The sequence below is a fragment of the Neolamprologus brichardi genome, chromosome 7 (assembly GCF_056152115.1).
Source record: "Neolamprologus brichardi isolate AB-2024 chromosome 7, ASM5615211v1, whole genome shotgun sequence".
In the NCBI taxonomy this organism is placed as follows: domain Eukaryota; kingdom Metazoa; phylum Chordata; class Actinopteri; order Cichliformes; family Cichlidae; genus Neolamprologus; species Neolamprologus brichardi.
This window is the reverse complement of record NC_142110.1, coordinates 16,155,439-16,183,223: the sequence shown is the minus strand read 5'-3', so window position 1 is coordinate 16,183,223 and position 27,785 is coordinate 16,155,439. Positions and strand designations below refer to the sequence as shown.

The window sequence follows — 27,785 nt, the reverse complement described above, 5'->3', positions numbered from 1 at the left end:
AAAGCCACGAAAATCCTTTACTGATTTCTAAGGTGTTACAGGTGTTACACTGTTTTCATAGATGCCGTTGTAAACTGCGCAAATGCAATGTCTGACAGGAAGTTGAATGCTGTTTTTTTTTTTTTTTTTTTTTTTTGTTTTTTTGTTTGTTTTCTTTTCTTTTCTTCATCAGGAGAAAACAAAAAATGTGCCCGTTGTGTAAACGAGACACCCACAAAAGAAAAAAAAAAGAAAAAACTCACAAGGTTGAGGTTGTGAAATTGTAATAAAAGAACTAGAAAACACACCTGTAGCCTGCAGTTGTGTTGCACCAGGAAGGCAGGAGAGGGTTAAATGTGGGTGTAACGAATTTGCCCCCTCACGCACATAAACCACACACACAAACCAGTCAGACAGACACCGTCATTTGTTTCTCTCACACTCCGAGACCAGACTCTGTTTCAACGGTAGACTCCTCTGTCAGCTCTGAGCACCTCCAGAGACGCGAAGTAAGTGTTTGCGATGTTTTTGTGTATCTAGCTAGTAATAACCTCAGAGTTACCCGCGCTAGCTTGTGAAAACACGCCGTTGGAATGCCCCCTTTTTTGTACTTTGTTTGGAGACCCTTTGTTTAGTTTACAACGGTCTTTATGGGTCGTTTATTTTCTGTTAAAGTTGCTGGAAACTTGTTAATAGAGTGAGTAGTTAATTTTGTCGGGGAAATTTGAGGAGCTGGTCAGTGGACGGTCAGCTAGCCGTGAAAGACACGAGATGCTGTGTTCAGTGTCAGGCAGAGCCGGAGTTTCAGTCCCAGGAGTCATTCAGATGTAAAAATACTTTTTCAGCCAGATTCAAGTCCTCGCTTTTTGTCGTTTGTGCACGTTTAATGCTGGTGTATTGACTTTAACATGTTGTGTGAGAGCTATACGTGTTTGTAGGGCAAACGTTAAAACAGATGTTCAAGGTTCTGCTTTCGACATGGTGTAATTACATTATTTCGACCTTCCTGGGCATTGAAAAAATGGCTGAGTGTGGATAACTGTAATGATTGGTATTTTGTGATTATTTTTTTTAGACTTTACACTTGAGCAAGTTTAAAAAAACTAATAAAACAACTCTCCCCCCCCCCCCTTTTTTTTTTTTTTTTTTTTTAAAATGAGGCAACGTAATGCAAAGTTTCAAGCGTTTAACACCAGTGGCGTACCTATGAAATCTGGGGCCCAAACGTATGTGGTCTCACATGCCAGATCAGTATAATAAACACGTGAAAGCATGTGAAGTAAGGCTATTGTAGTTCACTCAAATATATTTTCACATCTAGTTTTAGTTAACTGAAATATAGCGCAAAACAAGAATGAACTAAAATAGAATTACAGGGAGAATATTTTTAGTTTTGTTTTTATTTAAATTTGGCAAAGACATTGATAGATGTGTTCATTGAGGCTCAACTGCATTTAAAAAGGGGATCAGCTTTGGGTTAGTATCTTGCCTAAGGATATTTGGCATGTGGACTGGAGCAGCCAGAGATCGAACCACCAGTCTTCCAATTAGTAGATGACCTGCTCTACATTCTGAACTACAGCCACCCCTAAATATTAATAGATCAGTAGTGTCTAAATCCTGCCTCTGACATTTTCCATTAATACAGTTTAAAAATTGAGAAAAGCTAGTACTGAAACGAAAATTAAAGAATTTCCAAAAACAAGAATTAAACTGAAACTAAACTGAATTGAAAGCAAAGTGCACATAAAACACATACTAATCAGAAAATTGTAATAACTGATGTGAAGTGGTTATTAGAGTTATCAAGATTATCAGCATCAAAGTCTTTTTAAATATGAAATTTCAGCATAGTTCATCCCCTTAATGCAGTAATTACAGTGTGAAGCTTCAGGGTAAAAGAGTTCAAAGTTTTCACGTCTTTGTTATACTGTGAGCACAAAACATACACACAAACATACACAGAAAGATTACAGAAAATAAATCCGTAAATAAAATGAATTGTAATTAAAGTAAATTAGTTTCCAAATCTTCTCCCATGTTGATCTTAATAAATCCCAATAAACTTGTGGTCTGAATATTCAAAGTAAAAAAAACAGGTGACGCACTGACACTAAAACGTATTATTTACATAGTAGCCAGTGTTCATGGTGAATATAAAATAACTTTTAATTACCCACTTATTGAATCTGTCTGATATTGTCTGTAATCTGAGAAGATGGGGCTGTTTTTCAAATTTTATACATTTCTCTTCATTAATCCAGCTAGTTAAGTGCTCTGATACTTATCTATGGAACAAGAAGAACAAGAAGAACCAGAAACATTTTGGCCATTCTCCAGCAGGAGTGGCCTAAACCTTTTGCACTTTTCACCGTGGAGGCTCTGTTGGAGCACTGGGGAAAAAAAAAACACATCCAAAAAATGGTGCTGTAATTCCAGGGTTTGGGTGGTCCTTCCACATGTTAGGGGCCTAGTAACTGTTTTATTTCTCTCAGTGCAACAGCCCTAATTGTAAGCTGAGATAGTTTGAAGGGGAAGCAATGAGTAAGCTACTGAAATTCTAGGTAACATCCAGTTAATACAGTCTTGCAGTCTTTCTGCATTTGTGGTATGCCTTTAAGCAATTTTGTGGTGTACGAGAAGAAGTTCAAGTTTGAGTAGGCAAATGAATTCTCAGTGACTGCCTGGGCTCAAACGCCTCTCTCTAAAGTTTAATGTAGAGTAGAGTAAGGGACTATTTGATTGTTTGGTTATTCTGGAGTATTTGTAGTATAAGTATTTGTGATTGGACAAATTGTTAAATTTGTAAAACTGTATTTCAGGGTTTGGAGAACAATAGTAGATTGATGTAATCAAGTTACTCGGTGGTTTTGTTGGACCTATAGAGCCTATACAAAATAAAATCTCATTTTGGAAGCACCATAACAGGTATTGATGACTCGCTGTATAGGTCATCAGCAACTAAGAATATATGCCAGCAGGGCTCTCTAAAAAGTGGACCAAACTACCAATGAAAACTAAAAAATGATGTATTAGAAAAGAGAACTTTCTGGCAAAATACCTTCCAGACAGAAGTCTCTCTAAAAAAACTAAACAAAAAACCCCTCTCCCACTGCTGTTGCACCACAAATCTTTGTGTTAATAGATGAGTAACTACAGTTTTGTTCTTTTTTTTTTTCTTTGACTCTTCTTGGTTTAAGGATGTCAAAAGAATTTCTGCTGTCATTAAACTTTGATATTTAATTCTGTTAAAATTAGATTCCTTTCTTTCCATTCATTATTTTTCATCCTGCTGCTGTTATGTATCATTCAATTTAGAGTTTGGTGGGATTTTTTGCTACTGTTTTTTTTTTTTTTTGTTTATACACAAAATGATTGTCTCGTTGCCATAAATGCCTCATCTTTTCTACTGAATAGTGGGGGATTTTTTTTGGTTTCTGACAGTTTAAATGTCACATAAGTGGAAATTTGAAATCTGTCATCTCACAAAATTCCATTCATCCATTTTCTATGACCTGTAAGGGTCCGTGTCATGAGGACAGCAGTGTAAATATAGCTCTTCCTGTCCATCCTCACTGTCTTCAGCTCTTCTTGGTGTACCCAAGCCAGCTGAGAGACGACATCTCTGCTGAATGTCCTGTATCTGCCCCAGAAAATCTCTCAAACACCACGACTAGTCAGTTGTCCGAACCCCCCCCCCCCCCATTTTGTCTTTTCTGATGTAGAGGAATGGTGGTTATACTCTGTCCTCTCCCGAGTGACTGGAGTCCTCACCCTATTTCTAAGGGGGAGCTCAGACACTTTTTAAGTCCTTTCTTCTGCTTGTATCTATGATTTTGCCCTTTCTCTCATAGCTCACAGCCCGTAGATTGTAGGAATCTTGACCAGTATATCGACATTTATTTGACAATGCTGGACTCCACTGTTTCACCACTTGAAAAAAAAACAAACAAAAAAAAAAAACTCTCTGAAATACTTAAAAGTTGCTACCTCAAGTAGAGGAGTTTATTTTCAAACCGGAGCAGGGATTTGACCACTTTTCCGGCCAAAAACCATGACATCACAATTAGAGGTGCACATCTCACCCACACCATTTCACACTCAGCTTTGAATAGAAAACCAGAAACAGTAGAACCCCACCCCAGAAAACAAAGACGTAATTCTGTGATCACACACCTGATAACCTCAACCCCTTGGCTGTTCTTAGAAACCGAGAAACGGGAGCAAATCTCTCTCTCTGATTTATTGGCAATGATGGGAATGGATATGGTTGGATGGGTGGATAAAAATGTTGTCAATTACATGATATAGTGACTGTAGACCAAATCTGTGTTTAGTCTTGTTGCCACAGATGTGTCATCATTTTCATTTACGTGGGTTGGTACCAGGCACCCAACCACAGATGGGGAGTTTACTGATTTTTTTTGCCATACAGCTTGTCATTACATGCAAAATGGGAAATCCCCTCCATCCCTGAAAACCCACTGAGGTTTATCAACTAATAAAGCAACTGAACTGATAAAACATCGTCTATATTACCGACACCCCATGACTCAGGCGAATTAAAAACTTTCATAGACATAAAAAATAACATGTTGACGAAAGCTATCAATACTAGCAGCCCTGATTCTCTCACCAGCAGACCGCAGAGGCGGATTTTACTCCAGGGGCTGTTTCTAGGAATGCATGCATTTTGAAGATGTTTTCTTTTGTTTTGTCACTGAAATGCAGAAGTAAACAACCTACAACCTGTTTGTGCATGGTGATCAACAGTTTTTCAAATGTTAAAGCAGAATTCTGGCCCGATATTAAGAGCTTTAGTAGTACCAGGATGGTGTCTGGTGCATTCGTTCCAACACTGTGGCCTCACAGATGCGTAAGTGGGTCATATTAAATATGTTAGGAGGAGGTAGTAGAGGGAGCTTGGCACACTGCCTGACGTTTTGTGTTCAACACGACCATAGCTGATCAATGCTGGGTCCATTTCAGACACAGTTGCTGCCATCTGCCATTCGTGCTGTCTCGTCTCTGTAACCCATGCTTGTGAACTGACCCTTTGTACAAACACTTATTTCAGCGTAACGCGTTTAACCTTTTATTGCACCCAAAATACTGTTAGTAGGTGTTCGCACCTTACGCCAAACCTCAGGGAGGGAGATGGAGGCTGTAAAGAGGGGGGAAAAAATGTGTGAGATCACGGGGCCGGAAAGTTCAGGTAATTCTGTCGCGGTTTTATTCAGGGGAATTTTTTTTTCTATCCTGCACATTGTTTTTACACCAAGCTGAGCCTTCACTTAGTTCAAATTGGAGAGATGAAAAATAACCTTAGTAAACTGCCTTTTGACATCAGCAGCAGCATATATATATTTTCTACTTGTAATGAATGGTTAAAATGCCACTCCTGGGTGGCTGTTTAGCTCCACTTCCCATTCCACTGCCGAGCCTTTATTTTCTCATGCTTCCAGGAAGTTAACTGTGATTGGCTTTGACTGTGTAAGCTACGCAAAAAGAATTCGCTAAATGCATTTTCAACTTGATCTTGTCAGTGTGCGAGCTTCTATGAAAGCTATACTCCCAAAAGAGTATAACCTCAGTTACTGCCTCGTAATAAATTAGGCTAGCACGTTATCCTATTTATGTTTGTTGTTTCAGAAATATAATAAGTAGCATTGAGGCATTGTTGGGAACTGTTTTCAGATGGACTGGGGGCTCAGTCAGCAAACAATGGTTGTCATAACTAAGCCTTTTTTAATCCCTGCTGCTGCTCACCATCTAGACATAAAGACCAACAATCTCCTTTAAGGATTATCTACTTTGCAAGGGTATCTGCTGTGTGGTTTGGGCTTTGCATTGTGTGTAGCTTTGTAAATATGAAATTGTGTTGGTATTTCTATCAGTATTTTTATGCTACATTTAATAAGTAATAATATTGAAAGGCTTTTGATAGAGCTGCTCTACAGACTGTGTATCTGACAAACAACTTAAAAGCACGAAAGCATGTTGAATCTGAAAGTATTCTTCAGAAAGCAATCTGAAGTATTTGTTTGTCTGTGTTTATGTTTGTGTAGTCTAAGTAACTCACACTCATGTGATAGTTACCAGCAGTTCAAATGAAATTTTATGGTAAAACCAGTTTGAACTACACTGAACAGCATCGAAGCTTTGGGGTTTGTTTGGGTTTTTTTTGCTGTTTTTGTCTGTTTTGTAGCTTTTGGCTTTATTTGTACAGTGAAGGAGATAGACAGGAAATGGGGGAGGAGGAGAGAGCGAGGCAGTGACACGTATCATAGATCTGACCCGGCTAAGTTTAACTAACAACAAGTATTGTTGAGCAGAACCTATTTTTCTTATTATCTTTAGGCTATAATTAATTTTCATGTTCTCTTCTTTGACATACACACCGTCTGGAAAAACACGGCAGCTTCCTTTATGCATAATCTGTAGACAGACTTCTTATCAAGCAAAGAGGAAACGAGATGTGATTAAGAGATGTCAGCAAAGTAAATTGTCTTCATTTGCAAGTCATTTGAGTGGATTTCCAAGATACATGTTGTTAATTTGAACTGTTGGTTAACATAGGCAAAAGAAAAAAGAACTAAATACATAATTACCTGTTACAGATACTGGAAGAAGGTTTAGATGAAATAAGTGACACAGGAAGAGAGAGCTTGTCATGAGATATACAAGTGCCTCCATGTTGTATTTCAGACTCCTCAAATAACCACAATAGCTGGTTATATTTCCAGTTTTTCCTTAGTATGAGAAAGCTGTGGTGAATATTGTCGTTGGACTGGTTCTGCTCAGGCTGAATCATGTTACCAGCGAGGCTTCATGAAGTGTACTGAGTGTGTGGTGCTGGCCTGGCCTACTTTTTTTCTTTTTTCTTTCTTTTTTTTATTTAAAGGGAAAAAATTACTTGGAGAAAAGTCACCAAGTGCACTCTGTGTATGTATGAAACCCAAACAGGCTGTATGTGAGCATGAGGTAAACTACTGTAAAACAGTGCAGCTGATGATATTCCATTCTAAAACCAAGAATATCAGACAGTGAAAGTCTTTCCTCGAGGGTGTGATCACAGCAGTGTTCTGTCGTGTGTTTATTGGTTGTAGTTTTATACCATATAGGCTCCTTCATAAAATTCACTGCAAAAAAACTGTTGCTAACCAAACTCGTTGTTTCCGTGTTGTGTTATAGCAGTTGGTAGATTGGCCTAGTCTCTCTCGATTTGAGATAGTAGTACACGTAACCACACGAGCCGTCATCCTCTCCACATAGCCGTCGTGACTTCACCACTCGTCACTTTGTGGTGGTCCTCCTGCCGCTCTTTCCAACCAGGGTGGTTCTTCTTGTTTGTCAAGAACGCAACTGCATTCGTTAACAAGTGTTACTGCAAAAACACGATATTTTCCAACAACAGGGCAGCAGTTGTCGCACAAAAGAGGGAATAAGTTGGTCGGTTGAGTTATTTAAGCCTGGAGAAATGTGACTGTTTAAAAATGAACTAGGCTAACGCTGCTTTGAAGATTTGAAGCTGTGTTTAATCAGGAATCCAGCTGTGCAGATTTCTCCACGTCCTTGACTCAAAGCTAACTTTCCTTGTTGTGTCTTTTCTTCATCTTGAGTCAGTTGGTGATCTCTCTCTCTTTTTTGTTAATCTCTTGCCCACGCTGTACTGTGATATAACTCTCTGACGTTAATAGCCAATAAATTCTCTTTTGTCTCCCAGAAACACAGCCATGGGGAATGGATGCGTTGCAGTCACCAAATACTTTCTATTTCTCTTCAACCTCCTCTTCTTTGTAAGTATCTGCACATGCATTGCACACACTGTTAGAGTAAACCAACTTTCACCTTGTCAGCAGTTTTGTTTAGCTAAGCTAGACAGATGAGTATGCTGCATCCTACACTTATGACGCACTTAGAGTTGCCTGATGTCTTTCAGGGTTATATTTGAATAACTGTCAGATGTTGCCAGGGGATGGTAGAGATACACAGGGAAATGTCGCTGTGACTCTCTCTGTGATAGGAGATATGAAGTTCGGTCAGGTCTAAATTACAACAGATGGTTTTTGTTTGTTTCCTAGTCGCTTGGGCTGGTCACAACATAAAGTCCAGAGGTTCATACAACCCCAGACTCCTAAAACTGACTCTGCGAGGATGTCCAGACCTTTCTAGTGGGTCTGTGGCTGTAAACCTGATGCAGACCTTTTGATGTGAATGCGCCACTGGTGTCTAATAGGAAGCGTGTGTGTCTGTGTCAGTGTTTGTCCATGTGGACAGATTAGTCTAGGAGAGGTTAGGGGAAGCCAGGAAGTGGTGGGCTAATGATGGCAGCCGGGAGCACAAGAGTCTCTCTAAATGAACGGCTCTTAACGAAGGCTTTAATTACTGCTGGGAGGTTGGGGAGGGACAACGATACAAGTGGATAGCTGGGGAATCAACAGAGCCTCTTATTTGAGAATTTGCCCCCTCTACAGTGCCCCACAATTTCCAAACAAGGCCCCACTTAATTACATTGATAGTCTCAGCTTCATAGCCTCATTACAAGGGTATATAAAGTAAATCTGATAATTTTTGGAGGCTTTAAGGAACCAATTATACTATGTTCCAGTTTCCAGTTCTGTTATGAATGCTGATGTTAATTGTGAGAAAAGCCTGTGGAATGACTGCCTCCACATCCTGTTTCTTTCCAAATGTTCTTATGAGAGAAAGAGAAAGGCAGACAGAAACACAAGGGACAAGATGCAATCAGATTTATCCCACATGTGACAGACCAAGAAAGCAAAAAAGAAAAAAACAAACCAACTACAAACCATGTGTAAGACATTAGAGCACATATTGTGCCTGATTTTTCTCTGTCACCTCCACAGGTGTTTGGAGCCCTTATCCTGGGCTTTGGACTGTGGGTTCTGCTTGATAACAAGAGCTTCATTGCTGTTCTACGTAAGTACCTCCTCTCTACAACTAATGCAGATTTTATCCCCTGAGACGCATTCCTAAAAAGTCACGAGGGTCTGCTCACACCTTACTAAAGATGTGACTCACATATGAACGTTGATGACTTCCTGTGCACCCTGTAGAGATACAGACACACACTGACAGGCACATCTGTGAGAAGTGGGTTACTCAGGGGGGATGACGGGCTCTTGATTACTAGGGCATCTTAAAAGGTTTCATCTTAGGGTGGAAAATGGCAGTTGTACTCCACTTTCCACACTTAGAACTTGCCCGTTTTCTTAGTCCTACAGATGGCAGAGTTGCTAGATAAAATTTCCCACTTGTACAGATGTTCTCACATATCTACTTGTAGACACTGCATAGTAAGAAATACGTTATTATTGCAGTTATCAGCTTTCTTAAAGATAGAAATGTCTCCAACTACTGTGAAGAAGACTGGAGAAAGCATAATGAAGCCCATGTCCAGATTCGCCTGAAAAAGCAGAGAACCACGGATGGAAACTCTTAGTTGCCATAAATCTCTTTTATAAATGCTTTCAGTGTATTCATCCCAAGTGGAGCATTTCCAAGAGCAGCAGTCAAGTTTTTTTCTCAGTTTGTAAAGAGAAATTCCTTCTTTTTATTGTCTGGCAACTTGGTACATGTTGGAAGTCAGATGCAGCACTTTCTTCTACGTGACTCTGATACCTCTTTCCTATAGGAGATCTGCATATGTCGTGTTTGCCGAAGCAGGGTCTAATGTTCCCTTTAACTCAACCTCAGATGAGTGGTTGTGACCTGATTCACTGTGCCAGGCTAGAAGGGCTGTGAGATTTACTGCTCTTAGACAGACTCAGTTTGAATCAGTCAAATTAGCTTAATTACTGTTTTGTTAATTGTTTCGACGCCTTGCATTGTTTGGTTTTACGGCATCGGTTGAACTTTCCAGTGATTTTTTAACAAGTACGATTAATGGACTAAATAGAAGTCTGAATGATCAAAAATAAAAGTTGAGTTCTTTGATAATGAGTTAAGAAAATTCTAGGTCAAGTAGAGCAGAAGTCATCTATATTTTGGTTGGAAGTTTGGGGTTATTTTTTCATTTTTTGCTATCTTGATCGATTGTTTGTGAAAAGACTAGAGTTTAATCAAAACAATCTCTGGAATTGACCTTTAATGTCCTAAAACTTAGTGAGTCCAAGGTTGTTGTTCAGCTGAGTTTGGTTATCTCAAATTAGGCCTTCAGGAAATAAAGGCAGTAGAGTGTGCATCATCCTTTTCAGCCTCAGGCCTATTGTTGTGATAATCCAGCTGTTCCCCAAGAGATGGCATGATTCATTCATACCTTATTCGTGCTAGGAGGAGTCTAATGACCTCCCCCCTACTTGTATTTATGTTCCCTATACAAAGGACTGGTCAAACTCTGCTCCGCCTTGGATGTTTAACCTCACAGAAAATATCTTATCACTCTGCAGAAGAACAAAAGCTCCAGCCAGCTCTGTTTATTGACTCTTGTGCGTTCCCCTCAGAAGCCTGGTCTGCCTATAAACAGGATCTTTGTGTTTTTAGTTTCCATTCTTTATGAGTTATATTAGCAAAGGCCTTTGCAGCTGTCCCAGTGACTTCAGGCAGGGAAACTGTGAGGATGTTGTGGTTTCAGGCGCCCCTACCCCCCCTTTTTTTTAAGTTAAAAAAGACATCTTCCCCTCACTATATACTCGTCTATATCAGAGCACTGATGTTAATAGTTTACTGTAACATGATGCCTTCAGTTTATCTTGCTGGCGTTTGCTAAAATACAGCTTGCATATTATTTAGACAAGTCAGCCTGGGAGTCAGGGAGAAGAGGTATGTGAGACGGAGAGCGCGCCAAAGCACAGTTTGGAAATGTGCTTCATATTAATTCAGAAACTTTTACAGAGGCACCGGGAGAGAAAAAGAGAACATGCTGGAAAATGATTTTCTTTGGACTCTTTCAACTCAGAATTCAGCAAAGTAAAGGAAAAAAACTTGATCTGCCTGTTTAATTTTTAAATCTGTGCGTATGACTTTTCGCCATCTGTATGGAAGCTCAGTGTGTGGCTTCGGTCATGTTTACAGAAGGACCCGCAGCACCAAACAATCCTAACTCCTGCTCTCCCTCGCCAGCCGTCTTGAAGGGCACCATGAGTTTTCCTTCTTTAAATGGAAAGTTCCATGGAAACCACTGAAGTAACTATTTTAGAATATCTAACAGAGACCTACATAGAAACTTACCAGAGTAGGTGACAGAATAGCACAGTAACCAGGCTAATACATGCTGACTGCAGGAGGATGCTATGTTTTTGGTATTACTCCAGAAGCACACAGATGCAGGAAGCTTGTAAAGAACAGTTTCTGTTCTGCTGCTGCAACCTTTGAAACACCTGCAACTGGTCTTAGGAGTACAAGGAAACTGTTGTTTTGTTTTTTATTTAAAAAGGCTTCCTTTTTCTAAATGTGTGATGAAAAGATGGAAAGAAGAACTAAGCAGACTCAGTACCCCCTGATTGTGTTTTTCAGTTAGCTGCTGCTAAGGTTTTTGTAGTGAGTTATGTTAACAATCTAAAACTAAGTGTGTTGAAACATTTCCGTTAACTGAAATTAGCCTGCATTTTATACTATGCAGGCTAATTAAAATCTACAGCTTTAATTCTGTTTGGTGACATTTTTCATACAGAAGCTGGGATGTCTACATGATTGTATAATTCTGTTTGTGAACTAAAATGTTGCTCCTTACAAATACCCATGTTATTGCATTAGAGTTGCACTGCAGTTCCTCAAACTTCTGGGTGTATGTTTTTAGTTTGCGTAAACACCGGGCTGCATGAAAACCACACACAACATCTAATTTAAACTCTGTAGTTAATAATCATAGCACACCGGTTTACCATCTACATGGAAAATACATGTTTGCAGTCCACTGTAGCTGCATACTCTTCAAGTGAACCTCTACTTCAGTGCGTTGAATTACACTAACAAATGTAATGATGACAATATAGGAAGCAAAATGTCGGCACATATCTTGCTGTGTCTTATAACTTTTTCTTTGCTTTTCTCTCTCATCGGACTATGTAAATGTTGATTTGTTGCACCTCTAACTAGAGCCTTAGAAATCTCTTACATGCATTAATATATTCAGTGTTGCTAAAAGTTCTCGCTCCGGCTCCTAACTGTACCTACTGTATACTTTCATGCATGTCCCCTAAATCCCTCAGGTTAATTACTGAAACCCGTGGACATCTGTTGCTTTTGCAGCTACTAGTTGGTTGCGTGTGTGTGAGGGGAGGGGTGGGCGTGCGGTTATGAGAAAGACAGAAATAACATGCCTCAGCTGAATACCGGATATAGAACATACAACATGGTTGTCTGCCTCCCTTTTAATGTTACCTCATAAACACTCGATACATGGTGACCTCATCACTTTCAGAAATTATTCTTAAACCACCACAGCATGCACTGTTATGGTAGCTCATGTCGAATCAGCAGTGTACATGCATTCAGTCACATCTTGTTCATAGTTTTGGTAAGTTTATATCACGTATTTAAAGGTGTTTCAGTACTAACAAGAAATTACTGTAAATGCTGTAAAGGCTTCCATTTAGTGTTCTGACAAGTTGCGTGAGGTATAAAATATTATTTATAGTTAAGACAGGATATGAAAATGTGCTGCAGCCATAAAGATTTTCTATTTATCTTTGCTTAATGATGCATCCTGTTCCGATAAGTGCAGATGATAAAGTGTATCATGGAGGTTTTCAAAGTAGCATGGTGCTAGTTCAAGAAGAGCTAATGTTCCTTCTTTGCAGTCATAATGTATAGTAATAAAGTTCAGCTTGATTTTAACACTCTTCAGAGATATTAATATTGACTGTGCATCTGACAGAGCACATATATTGACTGTGCATCTGACAGAGCACATATAAAGAAAAGCAACACAGAAATATATTCAAGGAGGTGAGGTGTCGGAGCCTTTCTGTCTGTCAGCTCTTTTACCAAACTGTCGCGAGTGAGTTATCTGATTTGCTGTTTTGTTTGCTTGGCTCAGGAATCCTTGATAAGATGGAGCCATTTGACAGAGCTCATCCGTGGTTTGAGCTTGAAGTCTTTGGAGCTCTTCCAAAGCAGATAACACACAGAGTCACATAATGGCTCCAATTTATCTCCTCTCCAACCTTCCCAGTGCCGGCCCCCTCCTCCTGCAGAATCCCTCCCACTCTACATACCAGAAAGGGAAATCAATTTATCTCGCCACACACTGACTTGTCTCAGTCTACTCTGATAGAAAAACCTTTTGTGTGAGAAAAGAATGTGTTCTCACACAAAAGCTTGCATGATTTCAACATAGAAACTTTGCTCGGTGAACGAGGTTTGGCTAACCGTAACCTGTGTGTGTAAAAATAGGTTTGCAGAAGTAAAAAGGCCCCCACGTATGTGGTGCAAAAGTCGGTCTCACTTGGCCTGCTAGACACAGTTGCATTTGTATTACAGTTAGTGCAGAAAAAGAACAGAAGTCAGGCGCCTGTCACCATAAAAATCATGTTTGTGCCACCCTTTTAGATTTCAGTAATTCTATATGTTGATCTCTTTCCGTGTGCCCCTGCCTGTTTCCATCTTCTCCAGAGGAATCATCAGATACTGTGAAAGTGGCCTCATACATCCTCATCGGAGTGGGTTCCTTGACGATGGCCATGGGCTTCTTCGGCTGCATTGGATCCATCTACGAAGTCCGTTGTCTTCTGGGTCTGGTGAGAAGCTACACTGACTTTAAACTCTTTTTAATCTCTTTTGCCTCTATCTGCAATCGAGTGCATAATTAAAACAGTAAATACTGTTCGAAGTATTGTTTCCTACTTATTTATATTTATTGTCTTATCGTTTTAAACACACAGAAGCTTAATTTTATTTAATGAAACATTCACCTACCTGCTTGAGCTCTCAAGGCTAAGAACATGTGATATATTCCTGCTGACATTAAAACCCTTCAGCATTTCTGCTAAATGTGTGCTGCCAGGCTATCACAGCATGTGTGGATTTACAGGTGGTGGGGTGGGGGGGGGATAAAGCCAGTAAAATGTAGGGGATACAACAAGAGTGGGGATGGGTGCGTGACCTACAGCGTTAAACCTGCAAGGGGTTAACTGAATAACTGCTGTGACCTACTTCTTCCAGTGACAGTGACCAGCTGGCAGTAGAGCCTCTATCTCTGTCTCTCTCTCACACACTCACACTCACACACACACACGCGCACACACACACACACACACACACACACACACACACACACACACACTGAGGGAAGCCTGGAAAAGCTGGATGTGTCTGCCCAGAAAGTGTTTTTCTCTTATTCTGTTTTGTTTCTATTTGTTACATGTGAATAAATTTCCATTTATTAGAGTTGATAATTTGTTTACTTTCTATCTATTCAGTACATTAACTGTGTGAGGGTGAAATGCAATAAAAAAAAGTTAAGAGAACAGGATTATAAACATTAAAAGCTTTACCGTTGGCTGATCTCACAGTCGTCTCCTGCACTGTTTTCAGCACGGCTGCTATCTTAGTCGAAGTCCTGTTATGACTCTTTACTTTTATGCTTCTGCAATATTCATTGGATGTCCTCCTGTGTGTCATAACGGCGGACCTGCAACTTGATTGTCATTTTCGTAAAAAGGATGAAAATATAGGGAAGCAAAACTGGTGAGCGGTCCAGAAACTCCTGCGTTTTGACTGTGCTCTGAGCTGACAGGAGATGGCTGGCTGACATGCACCATAATTCACATCACTTCTGCTGAATGTTCTTCTTCAGAAGCCCCAGAAAGTTCGAATAGAGCTCCACGTTGACAGTTTCACCGCGGGGAATGAATTCACTGTGCACCATGTTGGAAACTAAAGTGACTAGTATGCCCCCGGTCTCGCACCTCTCCCCACACACTTGCCTTAGGGCTTGGAAACTGTGGAGTCTGACACAAACTTCAGGTTGATTTGAAAAGACAAGTTAAAGTTTGACCACTGTGCAAGTTTGAGGTCTGTGGTTAAATCATAGAGCACGGAATAAGATCTAAAAACAGTATTCATGCTGGAACTTGTCGGGACCAAAGCAGACATGTCTGAGAAGATAAGCTTTAACGTGAGATTGTCCTCATTAAATTCTTCTGAATCTGTTTTTAGAGGGTTTTTCTTTCATTCAGAAAAAGTGTCAACACTTGTTTTGGTGTTTTGGCTGCCCAAAAATAACCGAGGTTCATGATATTCATGACTTAATAATCTATTTTCTATCTATCAGCTTGTTGAAAGTCTTCCTGCTGCTACTAAATAAAAAACCTAAACTAAACCAACAGCCTATAATTACCTGAAACTTGCTGTGAAACTGCAAAGCTGATGGGAACTATAGATATATGTTCACCAATACAAGCTTTCTTACTTCATTCACTCCTGTTAAAAAAGAATTTGCATCAGTGTTTTTCATCTCTTATCAGTGGTTATGTAAAACTGACATACGTCTGTGTCCCCTCACAGTACTTCACCTGCCTCCTCCTCATCCTCGTTGCCCAGATCACTGCTGGAGTTCTCATTTATTTCCAGAGAGATCGGGTAAGAAGCTAGTTTAGTTTATCCTGCTTTACTCTCTTCCCTTATATTTTTAATTTCACATCTTCTTTCTTTTTTGTGTTATATTTGTTTCCTTTTTTATTTTTACCATATTTCCCAATTTAACCTGTTGCCCCCGCTTCTCGTGCATTCTACCACCCACTACTCCTCCACCCACTAGTACAGTTTGGCCCCACTGGGTACTTGTTTCCCCTTCACAGCTTTCGCTGGCTGTGTGTACCTTAACCTGTAATCCAAAGTTCAACAAATGGAAAGTTTCAGTATGTGACTTTGTGTCATGTGATTGGATTGTGAAAAGTGAGATAAAGAAGGAGGACAGGAGATATATGATAACAGTACCGGAAGTAGTTTGTGGGTTGCTGTAATCGAAGGCTTTCGTCATCATATTAGTGAGGTGGAGCGAGTGTGCTGGAGAATCACATTAAATGATGTTTTTAAAGCTTTAATCATATGAAATAAGTCTGTCTTCATCTTCTATACTTTAGTACTTTACACCCCAGAGGCAGAAATTGTCATCGTATTAAGTGTCATGTCACCCATTTCTGCTCTTTTTTAAAAATTTTTTAAACCACAACAACCAAACTGTGGCAAAGTTTAATCCTTTGATAGATGTTATTAGCTCGGCAGGTGGGGTTTGAATTAGAAAGCAAGCTGGCTAAAATAAAAACCATGACAACAACACCAAAAAACAGCTTAAGAGTTTCAAAACGTATTGGATTAAATTTTAAAAAGCTGTTGCGTAGCTGTAAATGTGTTTTTCTGAACTCTTGATGTTTTAATGCTTTCCCCCCTTAAAACTTTTCTTATACAGGTCAAACCAGTAATAGCACCACCTTTGTGTTGTTCTAAAGGGAGTGTTAAGTTGGAGCACATAAACATCTAAAACCGGTTTTGTTCTCTAAACATGGCCTTTCTTTTCCAAGACATAAAAAGCCTTTCCCTTGATAAACCTCACCACTGCGCTCAGGATAGGTGGTGGCTGTTTCAGCCCTCCAGCATTTATATGCATGTATGTGTACGTACATGTGTATCTGCGTATCTGTAGCCCAAGACACCCTCCCTGTGTTTAAGGCTCACCACAGGGCAGGGTGGTGCCCATTCCCAGAATAGGGTGAGGCTCTCGCTGTAGAGCCTCAGAAGCTGCATCTCTACAACCGCTCTGTGGTCGTACACACATAAACACGGAGTCGTTCTCTTGCTAAGCTGTATTTGAACAATGTTTGAGCCCAGCAAGAGACGACTGCGGCGGTGCTTGAAGAAACATAAATTTAAAATTTGGAAAAGAATGATCATCTGTGGGATTTCTGGGGGGTTTGTTGCTTGTTTATTTGTTTTCCTTCATCACCACTGTTTCACTTACCCTCTCTGGCTGGCGTTCAACCTTTTTTTAATGCCTAAAATAAAAAGCACTTTTATTTACGTACAGCCATGGTGTGTTTTCTGATTCTTAGACACTGATAATAATATACTCGTATTCAATTCCAGTTGGCATATGAGATGGACAGCATTATTAAGACTGTGATCATCACCTACCCCAATAACAGGACCACAGAACACCCCTTGGACTACATTCAGAGGACGGTGAGTTGATGCTTCAGTGTGTTTCCACGCCTTGTCAACCGCGCCCCCCCCCCCCCCCCCCCAAAAAACCCATTTGTTTTTCCACAGTGGAAGTTATTTCAAATCAAACAAAGTAAACGTAATCAGTCATTTGTTTAGATTTCAGTTTGGATTGTTTTGGTGGCAGGCGTGATTACTCTAAATAATTCTTCAAGAATCACATTACAATACATTATAAGCAGCTTTTCTATCCTTTTTAATGCGTAACTCAGTCAATCAACAATTATCATGCAAGCAGCTAACAGTGTGATTGCAGCTTTCCATACATCAGGAGAGACTAATTGTGCTGAATAGTTGTAGGTCTGTAACCTGCAGCCTTCGTCTAACTTAACTTTCATCCAATACGATGGGGTCCCTAAGTTCCATCACATCCACCGTTTTCTGGAGACAGCCTTTTCAGAACTCTGCAAATAAAACTGATCTGAGGGATACGTGAAAATATACGTATGCTTTGCACTTTGGATGAACTACCTCATTAAACTAATCAGCCTGTATCCAGTTTCTTCCCTCTCTTCTTCCACCTTTCCCTCTTTCTTGCCAAGCCTCTTTCCTCCTGGTCTTTCTGAAAGCAGCAGCCAAGAATATATTGTTCTCAAATATCATAATACAAGTACTCATTCACAGAGCCAAGGGATTTGCTAATTTTGGATCCAGTTTCATTTCCAATTCATTTTTGTCTCTTTTAAAGAAATAAAAGTCAGCAAAACCTTTTCAATCCATCCTCTGTGGGGTTTTTTGTGTTTCTAATTTGTCTCACATCCTTGCTTTCTCCCATATTACCAGATGAAATGCTGTGGTTTTACTGGGCCGGGCAACTGGTCTGAGAACCCTGTGATCAAGAACAGCACCCAGGTGCAGTATTCCTGCTCCTGTCGTAATGATTCCTTGCCTGGAGTGGAAAAGGTGCTAGCAGGCCTGTGTTCAACCTTGTCCTCGGATCCACCTGTTTATGAAACGGTAAATAACACAATGTAAAGTCTGCAGCCTCCTGTCTGTGCGCCAAGAGTTGAAAATTAGGCGAGCAACTGTTAAATTATACAACCAAGACTGAAATTGTTTTATTTCCATACCATGATATCGCTGCTTATACAAATTATTATTATCATTATTATTATTATTTTTTTTTTTTTTGGTATTTTCTTTAATGTTTTCTCCGGGCAGTGGGACAGCCCCAAAATATTGTAGTAAAATTAATAATATCACAGTATTAAAAACAAAAAAGTAACTGATGATCTGCATTTGATTCGGCCTTTCTACGTTAGAGAGGCAGGGCTGAGATGGTTTGGACATGTGCAGAGGAGGGTTAGTGGATACACTGAACAAAGGAAAAGAGGAAGGCCACAAAGAAGATTCATGGATGTAGTGAAGGAGGACGTGTAGACGGTTGCTGTGACTTAGGCGAATGTTAGGGATGGGATGAAATGGAGGCAGATGATCTGCTGTCATCGGATTTTTACTACATTATTATCACTGCATTTAAAAAGTATCTTACTTATTGATTGGATGTGTACTACAAGAAGTATAGACTTATTTGAAGTACTTTGCAGCTGCACGTAAGCATAGGAATGATTTTTAATTTATGATTCTTTGTTTTAGGGAATTTAAAGATTTTTAACATTTAATGTTTGTATCTGATAAGGCCCAATCAGCATTAAGGTAAAGTAGATGTCGGAGTTGAATTTTCCAGTAGTCTTACCAAACAGATTGCTGAAGCTTTCAGACTAAGACTGGGTGGAGATCTTAAAACACAACTCTGTTTTAAGGGTCCTAAAACTGTGGAGCAGAATGGACAGTAGACATAAACATAGCAAAAGTTACACGTTTCAAAATGAAAACCCACCAGTTTGGATTTTTGTTTTGTTTTGTTTTTAAGTCCAGGCCATGATTAGGGAGATGACACAGACGTCACACCTTTAATCTTTACATAACTGTTTGACTAAGACTGGCAGCTCAGTGTGCGACTGTGGTTAAACTCAATCAGCGCCGTGATCGGTGACAGCCGAGGCGAATTGTTCATACTGCCCTGATTTATCCAAACAGCAGTACAGCTCCACCGTTCTGTTGTTTGGTCTGCCTGTTTGAGAAACTTTACACTCCCCAGTCGCTCCCTTCCTCGGCTAAGCTAAACCTGTTATTCTTCCCCTCACAGGCTCAACCCAGAGCTAACAGTTGTGCTTTCAAAAGGCTCAGTTCATGTCCGGCTGTGATCCTGTAATCATTCATCTCTCTGCATGCCCCCCCCCCCCTTCTCTTGTTCTCTCCTGTAGGGCTGTAAAACCACCATAGAAACATGGCTAAAGGATAACTTGGGAGTTATTCTGGGGATCTGTGCTGCCGTGGCAGTCGTGGAGGTACAGTATCCGCCTCTTCCTGTTCTGATTTTTATCAAGAGTGCCTTAAGGCTGCCAGTATATTTGTTTTTAACTGCACCTTGTCTGCATTTGCTTGGATCGTAGCTGGTATACAGTTTCAAGTTAGGTCAGGCAGACACAAGATAAATAAAATAAATGCATTAAATTATGTTCGTTCATCACAACGATGGCAGAAAGCAAACATATGTTTTTAGATTATCGTAGTAGATAGACTTTATAATCCTCCATATATGCTGCTATAGGCTACTTTTAACTCCTTCCTCATTCACAAAAGGTCACCAAAGTGGGTTTGAGTTCAAGTCGAAGACTTTTGTGGCATAACCCCAAAAAGATCTGTGCCTTCTCCCAAGGTCTTTCCTTTATGGATCTTTTGCTTGTTTTGTTAGGTGAATGTGTAACTACACCGACAACAGCAGCTTAATCCTACACCCAGGTGCCACATGTACTGTTCCTTTAAAAGTTTGGTCTTCATTACCATACCTCTGGCTTCAGCCAGTTAGCTTAGCTGGAAGCAGAGTGAAACAGCTGGCCAGCATCTGTACATAACTCTTGTAGGCAGAATCTAGTTTGGTTAAAAAGAAAAGCTTCTCCTTCCTCTTTAACTGAATGTCAGAGGCACTAAAAGGAAAGTGAAGAAGCCTTTAGAAAACAAAACTTCCAAAGTTTTAGGAAAACCAAGTTAAACAAATGAAGCAAAAACGTATTTATATAGCTTACCTTTTTTGAATAATATATAAATGTAGGTGGAGGAGAGTGTGTGAACCTTTAGAATTTGCAGTAAAATTGAAGGTGAAATTAGAATCTGGCTCTTTATTTATGTAGTATCTATCCCTGCTTTTTCTATATAATAATGTTTCCAGTAGTCTCAGTTTCTGCCTTTTTGGACTAAAACACGGTGCTGTTGTTTTCAAACTAAGACTGGATATGTAGTGTTTCCAAAACGTCTCACAGACAGGAATCACAAAGTGCTGACACAATGCAAAATGTTAAAAAGAAGATAAAGCGAACAGCAGACTAAAAAATGTAAAATTAAAAGACAGTGTAAAATATTTCCAAAAAATACCCTTTTTTGAAGCTAAGCTGAGGGTTAAGGGCACATTACATTAAAGCAGAATTTGGGGAAACATGTTTCTCATGCCAGCGTAAATGGACATGTGCGGTTGAAGCTCTGCAGTGGACATAACTAAAGTATGTGAATATTGTTTCAAGACAGACTTGGAGAAAAAACCAAGCCTGTGGTTCAGTAATTGTAGCCTGTTGCAAATACACAGAAATTCTTTGGTTTTATCACCTGCATGTTTGAGTGCACACTCTGCTCATCAGTTTCAAATGCAATATCTAAGCTGACAACTTCTCTTTCCTCCAGCTCCTCGGGATGATCCTCTCCATGTGTCTCTGCAAGAACGTTGGCCGGGAAGATTACAGCAAAGTGCCGAAGTACTGAGCTGGAGCCAGCGTCACATCACACACACAGATGGACGGACTCTCCCTCTCTCTCCTCACAGCCCAGTCTTATACACACACACACACACACACACACACACACACAGACACACAGACAAATGACAGCTGTCTCCACCATTTGAGCTTCTCATGTCTGCACAGCTGTACAGATTTCTCACGCCCACATGTACACAAACACACACACACACACTTCTCAAGTGTGATATATTTGTGGACCCTAAGTTGAAAAGTTACTTAATTTTCCTCATTTTATTTGTTTTTATTTTTGATGGAAGCTTCTGGCGTTTGATACTATGCAAGTGTTCATTTGTATGTTGTCGTCTTTTTTCTTTTTTTTTTGTGTCCCCGTGGCTGACCTCAGTGATGCGCTTAACCCTGTAAAGTCATAAGAAAACTGCCAGAAAATTCTTCATTTATTGTGTCTTAATTGAACCTTCAGACGCATTTTTTAAAAAGGAAGTATTAATTTGCGTGTAAGCATTTAAATTGGTATCATATTTGCCACAGCCATTTTTTATGTTTAAAAATGTTCTGTTGCTTTAAAAAAAAAAAGTGCAATTCATTGATGATGTAGAAGTCTCAAAAACTCATGTATGAAATGTACACCTGGCGCTACAGGGTTAACTGGTGAGAGAAAGAGAGCACTTTAGTGATATTGAGTTAGCTGAGAGCCAGTTATTCTGACTTCAAGGCACGGAGATGAGAGGAAAATGGGACGGAGCATGCTACCCTCTCAAGGTATTTTTGGTGCAGTGGGTGGAGGATGGATGCAGGGCATGGCTGCTGCGGTGGAGGTTTTGGCTTCTGTCGTCAACTCCTCGTACCCAGTAGCCCTCTGTTGACACCCACCACCGGCTCCACCTCATGCCTACCCATCATCTCTAAATCATGTCTGTCTTCCTTTCGCATGATTCGTAACGAGCGGCTCTTCGAAATGAACTTTTCTGTTTGAAGTACGTATGCGTATGACGTGTTGAGTGAATATTTTATTTCTTTATGTTCTTTTTTAGTATTTTCATGTTATCTGTTCTTTTTTGTTGTTTTTAAACAGCTGTATATATGACTTTAGATAGTGATCGTGGCATGTTGAGAGCTCGGTCAGCGTTTTATATGGGAAAGCTTTCACCCACATGTTCCTGTTTTAAGACGTCCCATTGTTCTTCGGTTCCTTCTGTTCTTGATGAAGAGCAGAGCACGGCTGCCCGTCAGCACTATTTTGGTCTGAATTGGAGAAATTGGATCCCTTGGTAAATTGTCATCAGTCTTAAAGCTATATTTTCATTTCCTTAACATGGCGTGGTTGTTTTTGAACTTACACACAGCTCTTGGCTTTTATTTTGAAAAGTCATTTTTTCGTGTCTTTTAGCAGCTGTGTGACCACAGTGGATTTCTGTCATAGCGTTTCCAAGAAGTTAGTTTATAGTATCAGTCTGTGAGAAAAAGGAAAGACAAAAAAAGTTGTAAGTTATTACATATTCAGAAACTGACTCTTCTCCCACTTATACTTTCTTCTCTAAAAATACTTTTTACAAAACCTTTTCTCTTCCTCATTTATGTTTTTTTTTTTTTTTTAGCCGTCTTCTCCATAAAATCCCATCTTTTCACTTCAATACACTATTATAGCTCAATTTATGGTTAATGAGCACTTTCATGAGCCTTCGAAAGCGTGTTCAACACGCTGTAATTACAGAGGATTAAAAGCTGTTACAGTCAGCTTCTACTGCATGAGCTGCCAAATTGAAAACATTAATTTAAGTTTAAGAAAAATGAAGGTTTCCTTAATGTTTAGAATATTTTGTACACTTTTACCTTTGTGGAACTTTTAAGCCATGTTAGTAATTAATTGTTTCTTTTTATTACTGAGAATTATTAATAAACATGAACCCACTAGAAACTGTTGACTGCTGATTTCATTTTATTTAAAACTCCAGTTAGAAGTTGGTACGACTTCACGCACAGACTGGAGTCAATCTTTCTCAGGCTGCTTGTTATTTGTGTGTTCAGATGTCACGTGTTTGTTTTGTGTTTTACTCAAAGCAACCAGAAGATGGCAGTGTACACCTAACATTTGCACTTGGCTAAAATTAGTAAATTTCCCTGTTATGGCCTTTTATGTGTAAAATGAAAGAATTCTCATCACTGGAATAATTATGCTCTAAAACCCTGATTTATAAAAGCTACAGGTTTAATTAATGGGATTCATCCAGATTCTTATGAAATTGGTTATTTCACTACCTTTCCAGTTTTGCACCTCTAAGCTAAATAATTTCTTTTTTTTGTATTATCGTTTCTTTTCTTAGTTTTTTTTTTTTTATGTTAATGTAGTCTCACTACCCCGTGGCTCAATACAACAAAAAGCTCCACATGCAGAAATTTCGCTGCTTCAACAGGATTTTTCCCCTGTAAGATTGTCTTATGAGATCTAAATGCAGTGACTCTTATCAAGGAAAGCGAGCCCCATGATGTAATGTCATACCACAAGCTAATACCTCACCAATACCTTTGCTGCTTTTAAAGGAAACAAGACAATTACAGCACAGACCTTGCTGCTCTAATCCACTATTGTCTAAGGCCCTCAACCTCGGTGTAATGAGTACAGCTTAGTGTCCTCTCAGGAGGCTGCTTTTACATCTCATCAGTGAACTTCAAGAGGCAAACATCAACTCATCATTTAAAGCACAACACTGAACTTAAACAACTGTGGCTGCTGAGAGGGCAGTCCAAAAGGAGCGAGAATTAAAACTTCCAAAACTTTTCTAAGATTTTCACGCTGGCAAAAACTCACACTCATCCTAGTTTGTTAGGTACGCCTGTTCAACTGCAAATATCTAATCAGCGAATGTCATGGCAACAACTCCATACATTTAGACATAAAGACATGGACAAGATGACCTGCTGAAGTGCAAACTGAGCATCAGAACTGAGAAGAAAAGGGACTTTGAATGTGGCATGGTTGGTCTGAGTATTTCAGAAACTGCTGATCACACCGGGTGCCACTCCTGTCAGCTGAAAACAGAAATCTGAGACCACAATTCAAACGGAAGACTGGAAAAATGTTGCCTGGTCTGTTGAGTCTTGATTTCTGCCTCAGCATCCCGATGGTAGGATCTGAGATTGAGGAAAGAAAGCATGGATCTGTCCTGCCTTCTATTAATCCTTCATGCTGCTGCTGGTGGTATAATACGATAATTAAGTGTAATTAGGCTTGATGAAACCCCACAGCCATGTCCATCCATCTATGACCATCAGTGTACCCGTCTTCTGATTGCTGCTTCCAGCAGGATTTCACATCATGTTACAAAGCTCAAATAATTTCAAACTGCTTTCTTAAACATGTACTCAACACTATTCACTGTACTCAAATGGCATCCACAGTCACCAGATCTCAATCCAGTAAAGATCCTTTGTGATGTGGCGGATGTTTCCAGCTCCTTGTTGAAGCTGTGCTATGAAGAATTAGGGCAGTTCTGAAGGCAAAAAAGGAGTTTGAGCAAGGTGTAACCGTTGAAGGGGTTAATAGGTGTAGGTGTAAAACTGATTACATCATTTGGGCAACACTATTAAATCCCGGTAAAAAAAACCATATATAATATGAGCCCGTCAGGTGTGTTCAGATACGAGTGTAGTTACAAGAAAGCCAGAGAAGTCACAAAGGAACAAAACGATAACCATGCTGACAATTAGTCACACCGACGGAGTCGTTCAGCTTGAAACAAAAGACTTTTTTTTTTTTTTTGCTTGAAAGTCATATAATTACATTTGTTCTAACATTAACAGTTTTGCATCGCAGAAGATCATAAATCAGAAAGCAATCTATCCAGCACGTTTATCATATATTTAAGTGTTTGCAGCTTTCAGAGGCTGAGGAATTTCATAATTTTGCTGTTTTATGTCGGCATAAAATGCTAAAAGTTATGAGGAACTGGGTTTACCTAGAAGACTGGATCGCTGGTACAATCTGATGAGATGATGATCCCAGTCTTCTTAAATGTTTTTTTTGTTGATTATAGTGCTGCAACAAATATTTAGTAACTATTTCATAATTATTTCACGAGTCATTTAAACTCTTTAACATGAAGGTGCTTTTCACCGTTATCTAATACACCAAATAACAAACTGATTATTCCAGGCACATCTATTCCCACACGATTCTATAAAGTAAACAACTACTGACAGAAGCCCTACATGTTATTCACATGTACAGTTGCATACATTACATTTTCTTTGCTATAGGCTGTGAAAAACAGGTCTACAAACCCCTGTAGAGCAGGGTGGTGCGCTGCTGCTGCTGGTTCATCAGATCACACACCCACACTCGCATTGTTCTGGTCAAACACAACGAGGAAGGAAGCGTTCCTCTGTTTTTTTCCCACATAGCTGTCAATCAGCGAGCGGAGGTCAAAGGAAGTAGGAAAGATGATGATCCCACTGAGACTGCATGGAATGATTGATGAAGAGACTGATGAAGGACTTTAAATCCATCTCTTTGTTGAGAATGTTTGATTAGGAGGCATTTTAGTGAACACCCACTTTTGTAAAATCTTGCAACTTCATTCATCCCACATGATGTTAAATATATTTACATATAAAAAGATGATTCAATATATTTGTCATATCAAATGTGTGTTCTCTGCCGTCAACACACACAAGGTCTGAAAAGGGAACAATTGCTGGGGTCTCTCTGCAGCTGCCCCTCTGCCTATTTCCCCCTCATCCTGTTCTGACTGGGTCAGGGACATGCTCAGGCAAAAATCCCTAATCGCCCCTTAGTCACCCATTGCCGGACCCCACCTCCACCTGCACACTGACCCCCCTCACCAACTCCCTTCCTCTTGCACAGGCCGTGACTGTCCTTCCTGTTTTTAATCTCTCTAAGCGATCATACGTAAACAAACTGTGTGCACTCAGTCTGTTGCACACATCCGCCTGAAAGATATGTTTAATAAAATAACTAGCTGGGTCCATCCCCTGTCTGGTGCAGAGCGCTTGAAGCCCGAGGAGCTCTAATCAGAAATGAGGAGCATGAGTCACGGTGCCCCCTGTATGAGATCGAAAGAGGTTCGGCCCGGTTCCATTAGCTGTTTAAATTGTTTCTGTGATAGGCTGATAGGCGGCAAGTGGCGGCAGGTCAGCGGGTGTCCTCTGCCTCATTTCCTGCCCAGCAGCTTGGCAGAAACCAGAAGAATGATACTCTGACTCACACTCTGAGCCACCTTCCTTCCTCTCTCCTCAGCTCTTTATACCTCTGTCTCTCCCCCACCTCTGCGGGCAAATCCAGCACGATAAGGGCAAGCTCTCCTCTTCATGTGGCCTCTTTGGCCTGTGGAGAGTTAAGACTGCTGAAATCACTCTGGCACTCCGCTAACCATCGGGAGCCTGTGAAAACTTATTAAAGTCCAGTGAGATAGAGGAAAGGGAAACTGGCACGGAGAGAAAAATCTTGGCACCAAGTGTGGAGGAAGAGAGAGAAATAAGAAACTACAGCTGGACTCTGTGGTCAGCTGCCCTGTCTAATATTTTCCAGAAAAGCGCCACATAAACTTTACTTCCGCTGGTGAAATTTTTGAAAAAGTACAACTCTTAAGCACTTATTTTTACCTGACACTTTATATTTTAAACCACTACATTTGAGGGGATTACCAGCTGACACAGGGTGAGATAGAGGGTGTACAGCGGACAGGTTGCCAGCCCATCACAGGGCAAACAACCAGAGACAGATAACAGCACAGTCTCACAACCACTGAGCCTAACAAGCATTTCTTTGGACTTTGGAGGGGAAAAATCCCCCATGCAGAAACAAACAGCTATAAAAACCACAGAGAAAGGCCTCAGCTGACCAGATGGCTCGAGCCCAGAATTGTTTAGCTGTGAAGCAGCAGCCTGTCCATAAGTACTTAAAAAAAAAATCTTATTTTCTATATTTCATGTGTGAACAAAAAAAAGGTTAAAGTTAAATGGAAACCTGATTTAAGCCCAATTATAGCAGATGAAAAATGGGAGGAAACATCTAAAGGTGGACGTAAATTACCAAATAGCCCAAGATGGAAAATCAAAATCAAAACGAGACGTACCAATTATTACTTCAAAATATAATAACTCATCAGAACTTTGTTGGAGAGGTTGTGGCTATATCGGGAATTTGCGATTAGCCTCATTTACTGATAAGATGTTCAAAAAGAAATTAAACAGATGTTGGGAGTTGATGCTATGTTAGATCTGTTACTTTATATATTGAGCATATGCCTGGATAATATAAGAAATGTGAAATTTATATATATATTAAGAATTATGCCACTGTGAATGCATTTTGTTTTTGTCCCCAATTTTTGAAAAATTATCAGTTCACTGCAACAAAATCCTGCAAGAACGTCCTCACAGGCTGGGTTATTCTGCCTCTGACAGTCTAGAAAATGGACTTTAGGTTAAGTGGTGATTCGTAATTGGCAGCAGGTGTCAGTGATTGTCTGTCTCTCTGTGTTAATCTATGATAGACTGGCAAATTGTCCAGGGAGGATACTATGACAGCTGGCAAATTGCTTCATATCCACTGGGTGTAGCATTTTGTCTTGATGACTTTGAGATTTTGTTCTTTAAATCAAAACTAGCTTGCTGGTGAGATCACATGCTGAAATGACCTCACCCAAAACCTAAATCTTACCTAAAAGTGTGAAACATTAAATGAACCCTGTGATTTAGCAGATTGTAGAACCATGTGTATCAGAAATAACTTGGAGTAATTGTTTTCTGTATGACTTTATCAGTCTTTTACATCGCTGTGGAGGAATT

The 27,785-nt window shown here is 39.9% G+C and overlaps 1 protein-coding gene across 1 annotated transcript; it reads left to right on the top strand.

Annotated features, from left to right (window-relative positions):
- The first annotated feature begins 308 nt into the window (after nt 1-308).
- cd82b (CD82 molecule b) lies at nt 309-22,893 on the top strand. The gene is made up of 9 exons (XM_087843212.1): nt 309-488; nt 7,706-7,778; nt 8,850-8,922; nt 13,558-13,682; nt 15,451-15,525; nt 17,029-17,124; nt 17,947-18,120; nt 19,431-19,514; nt 20,902-22,893. The coding sequence occupies exons 2-9, from the start codon at nt 7,716-7,718 to the stop codon at nt 20,977-20,979; spliced, it is 768 nt and encodes a 255-aa protein (XP_087699338.1). The 5' UTR covers nt 309-488; nt 7,706-7,715; the 3' UTR covers nt 20,980-22,893.
- The last annotated feature ends 4,892 nt before the right edge of the window (nt 22,894-27,785 follow it).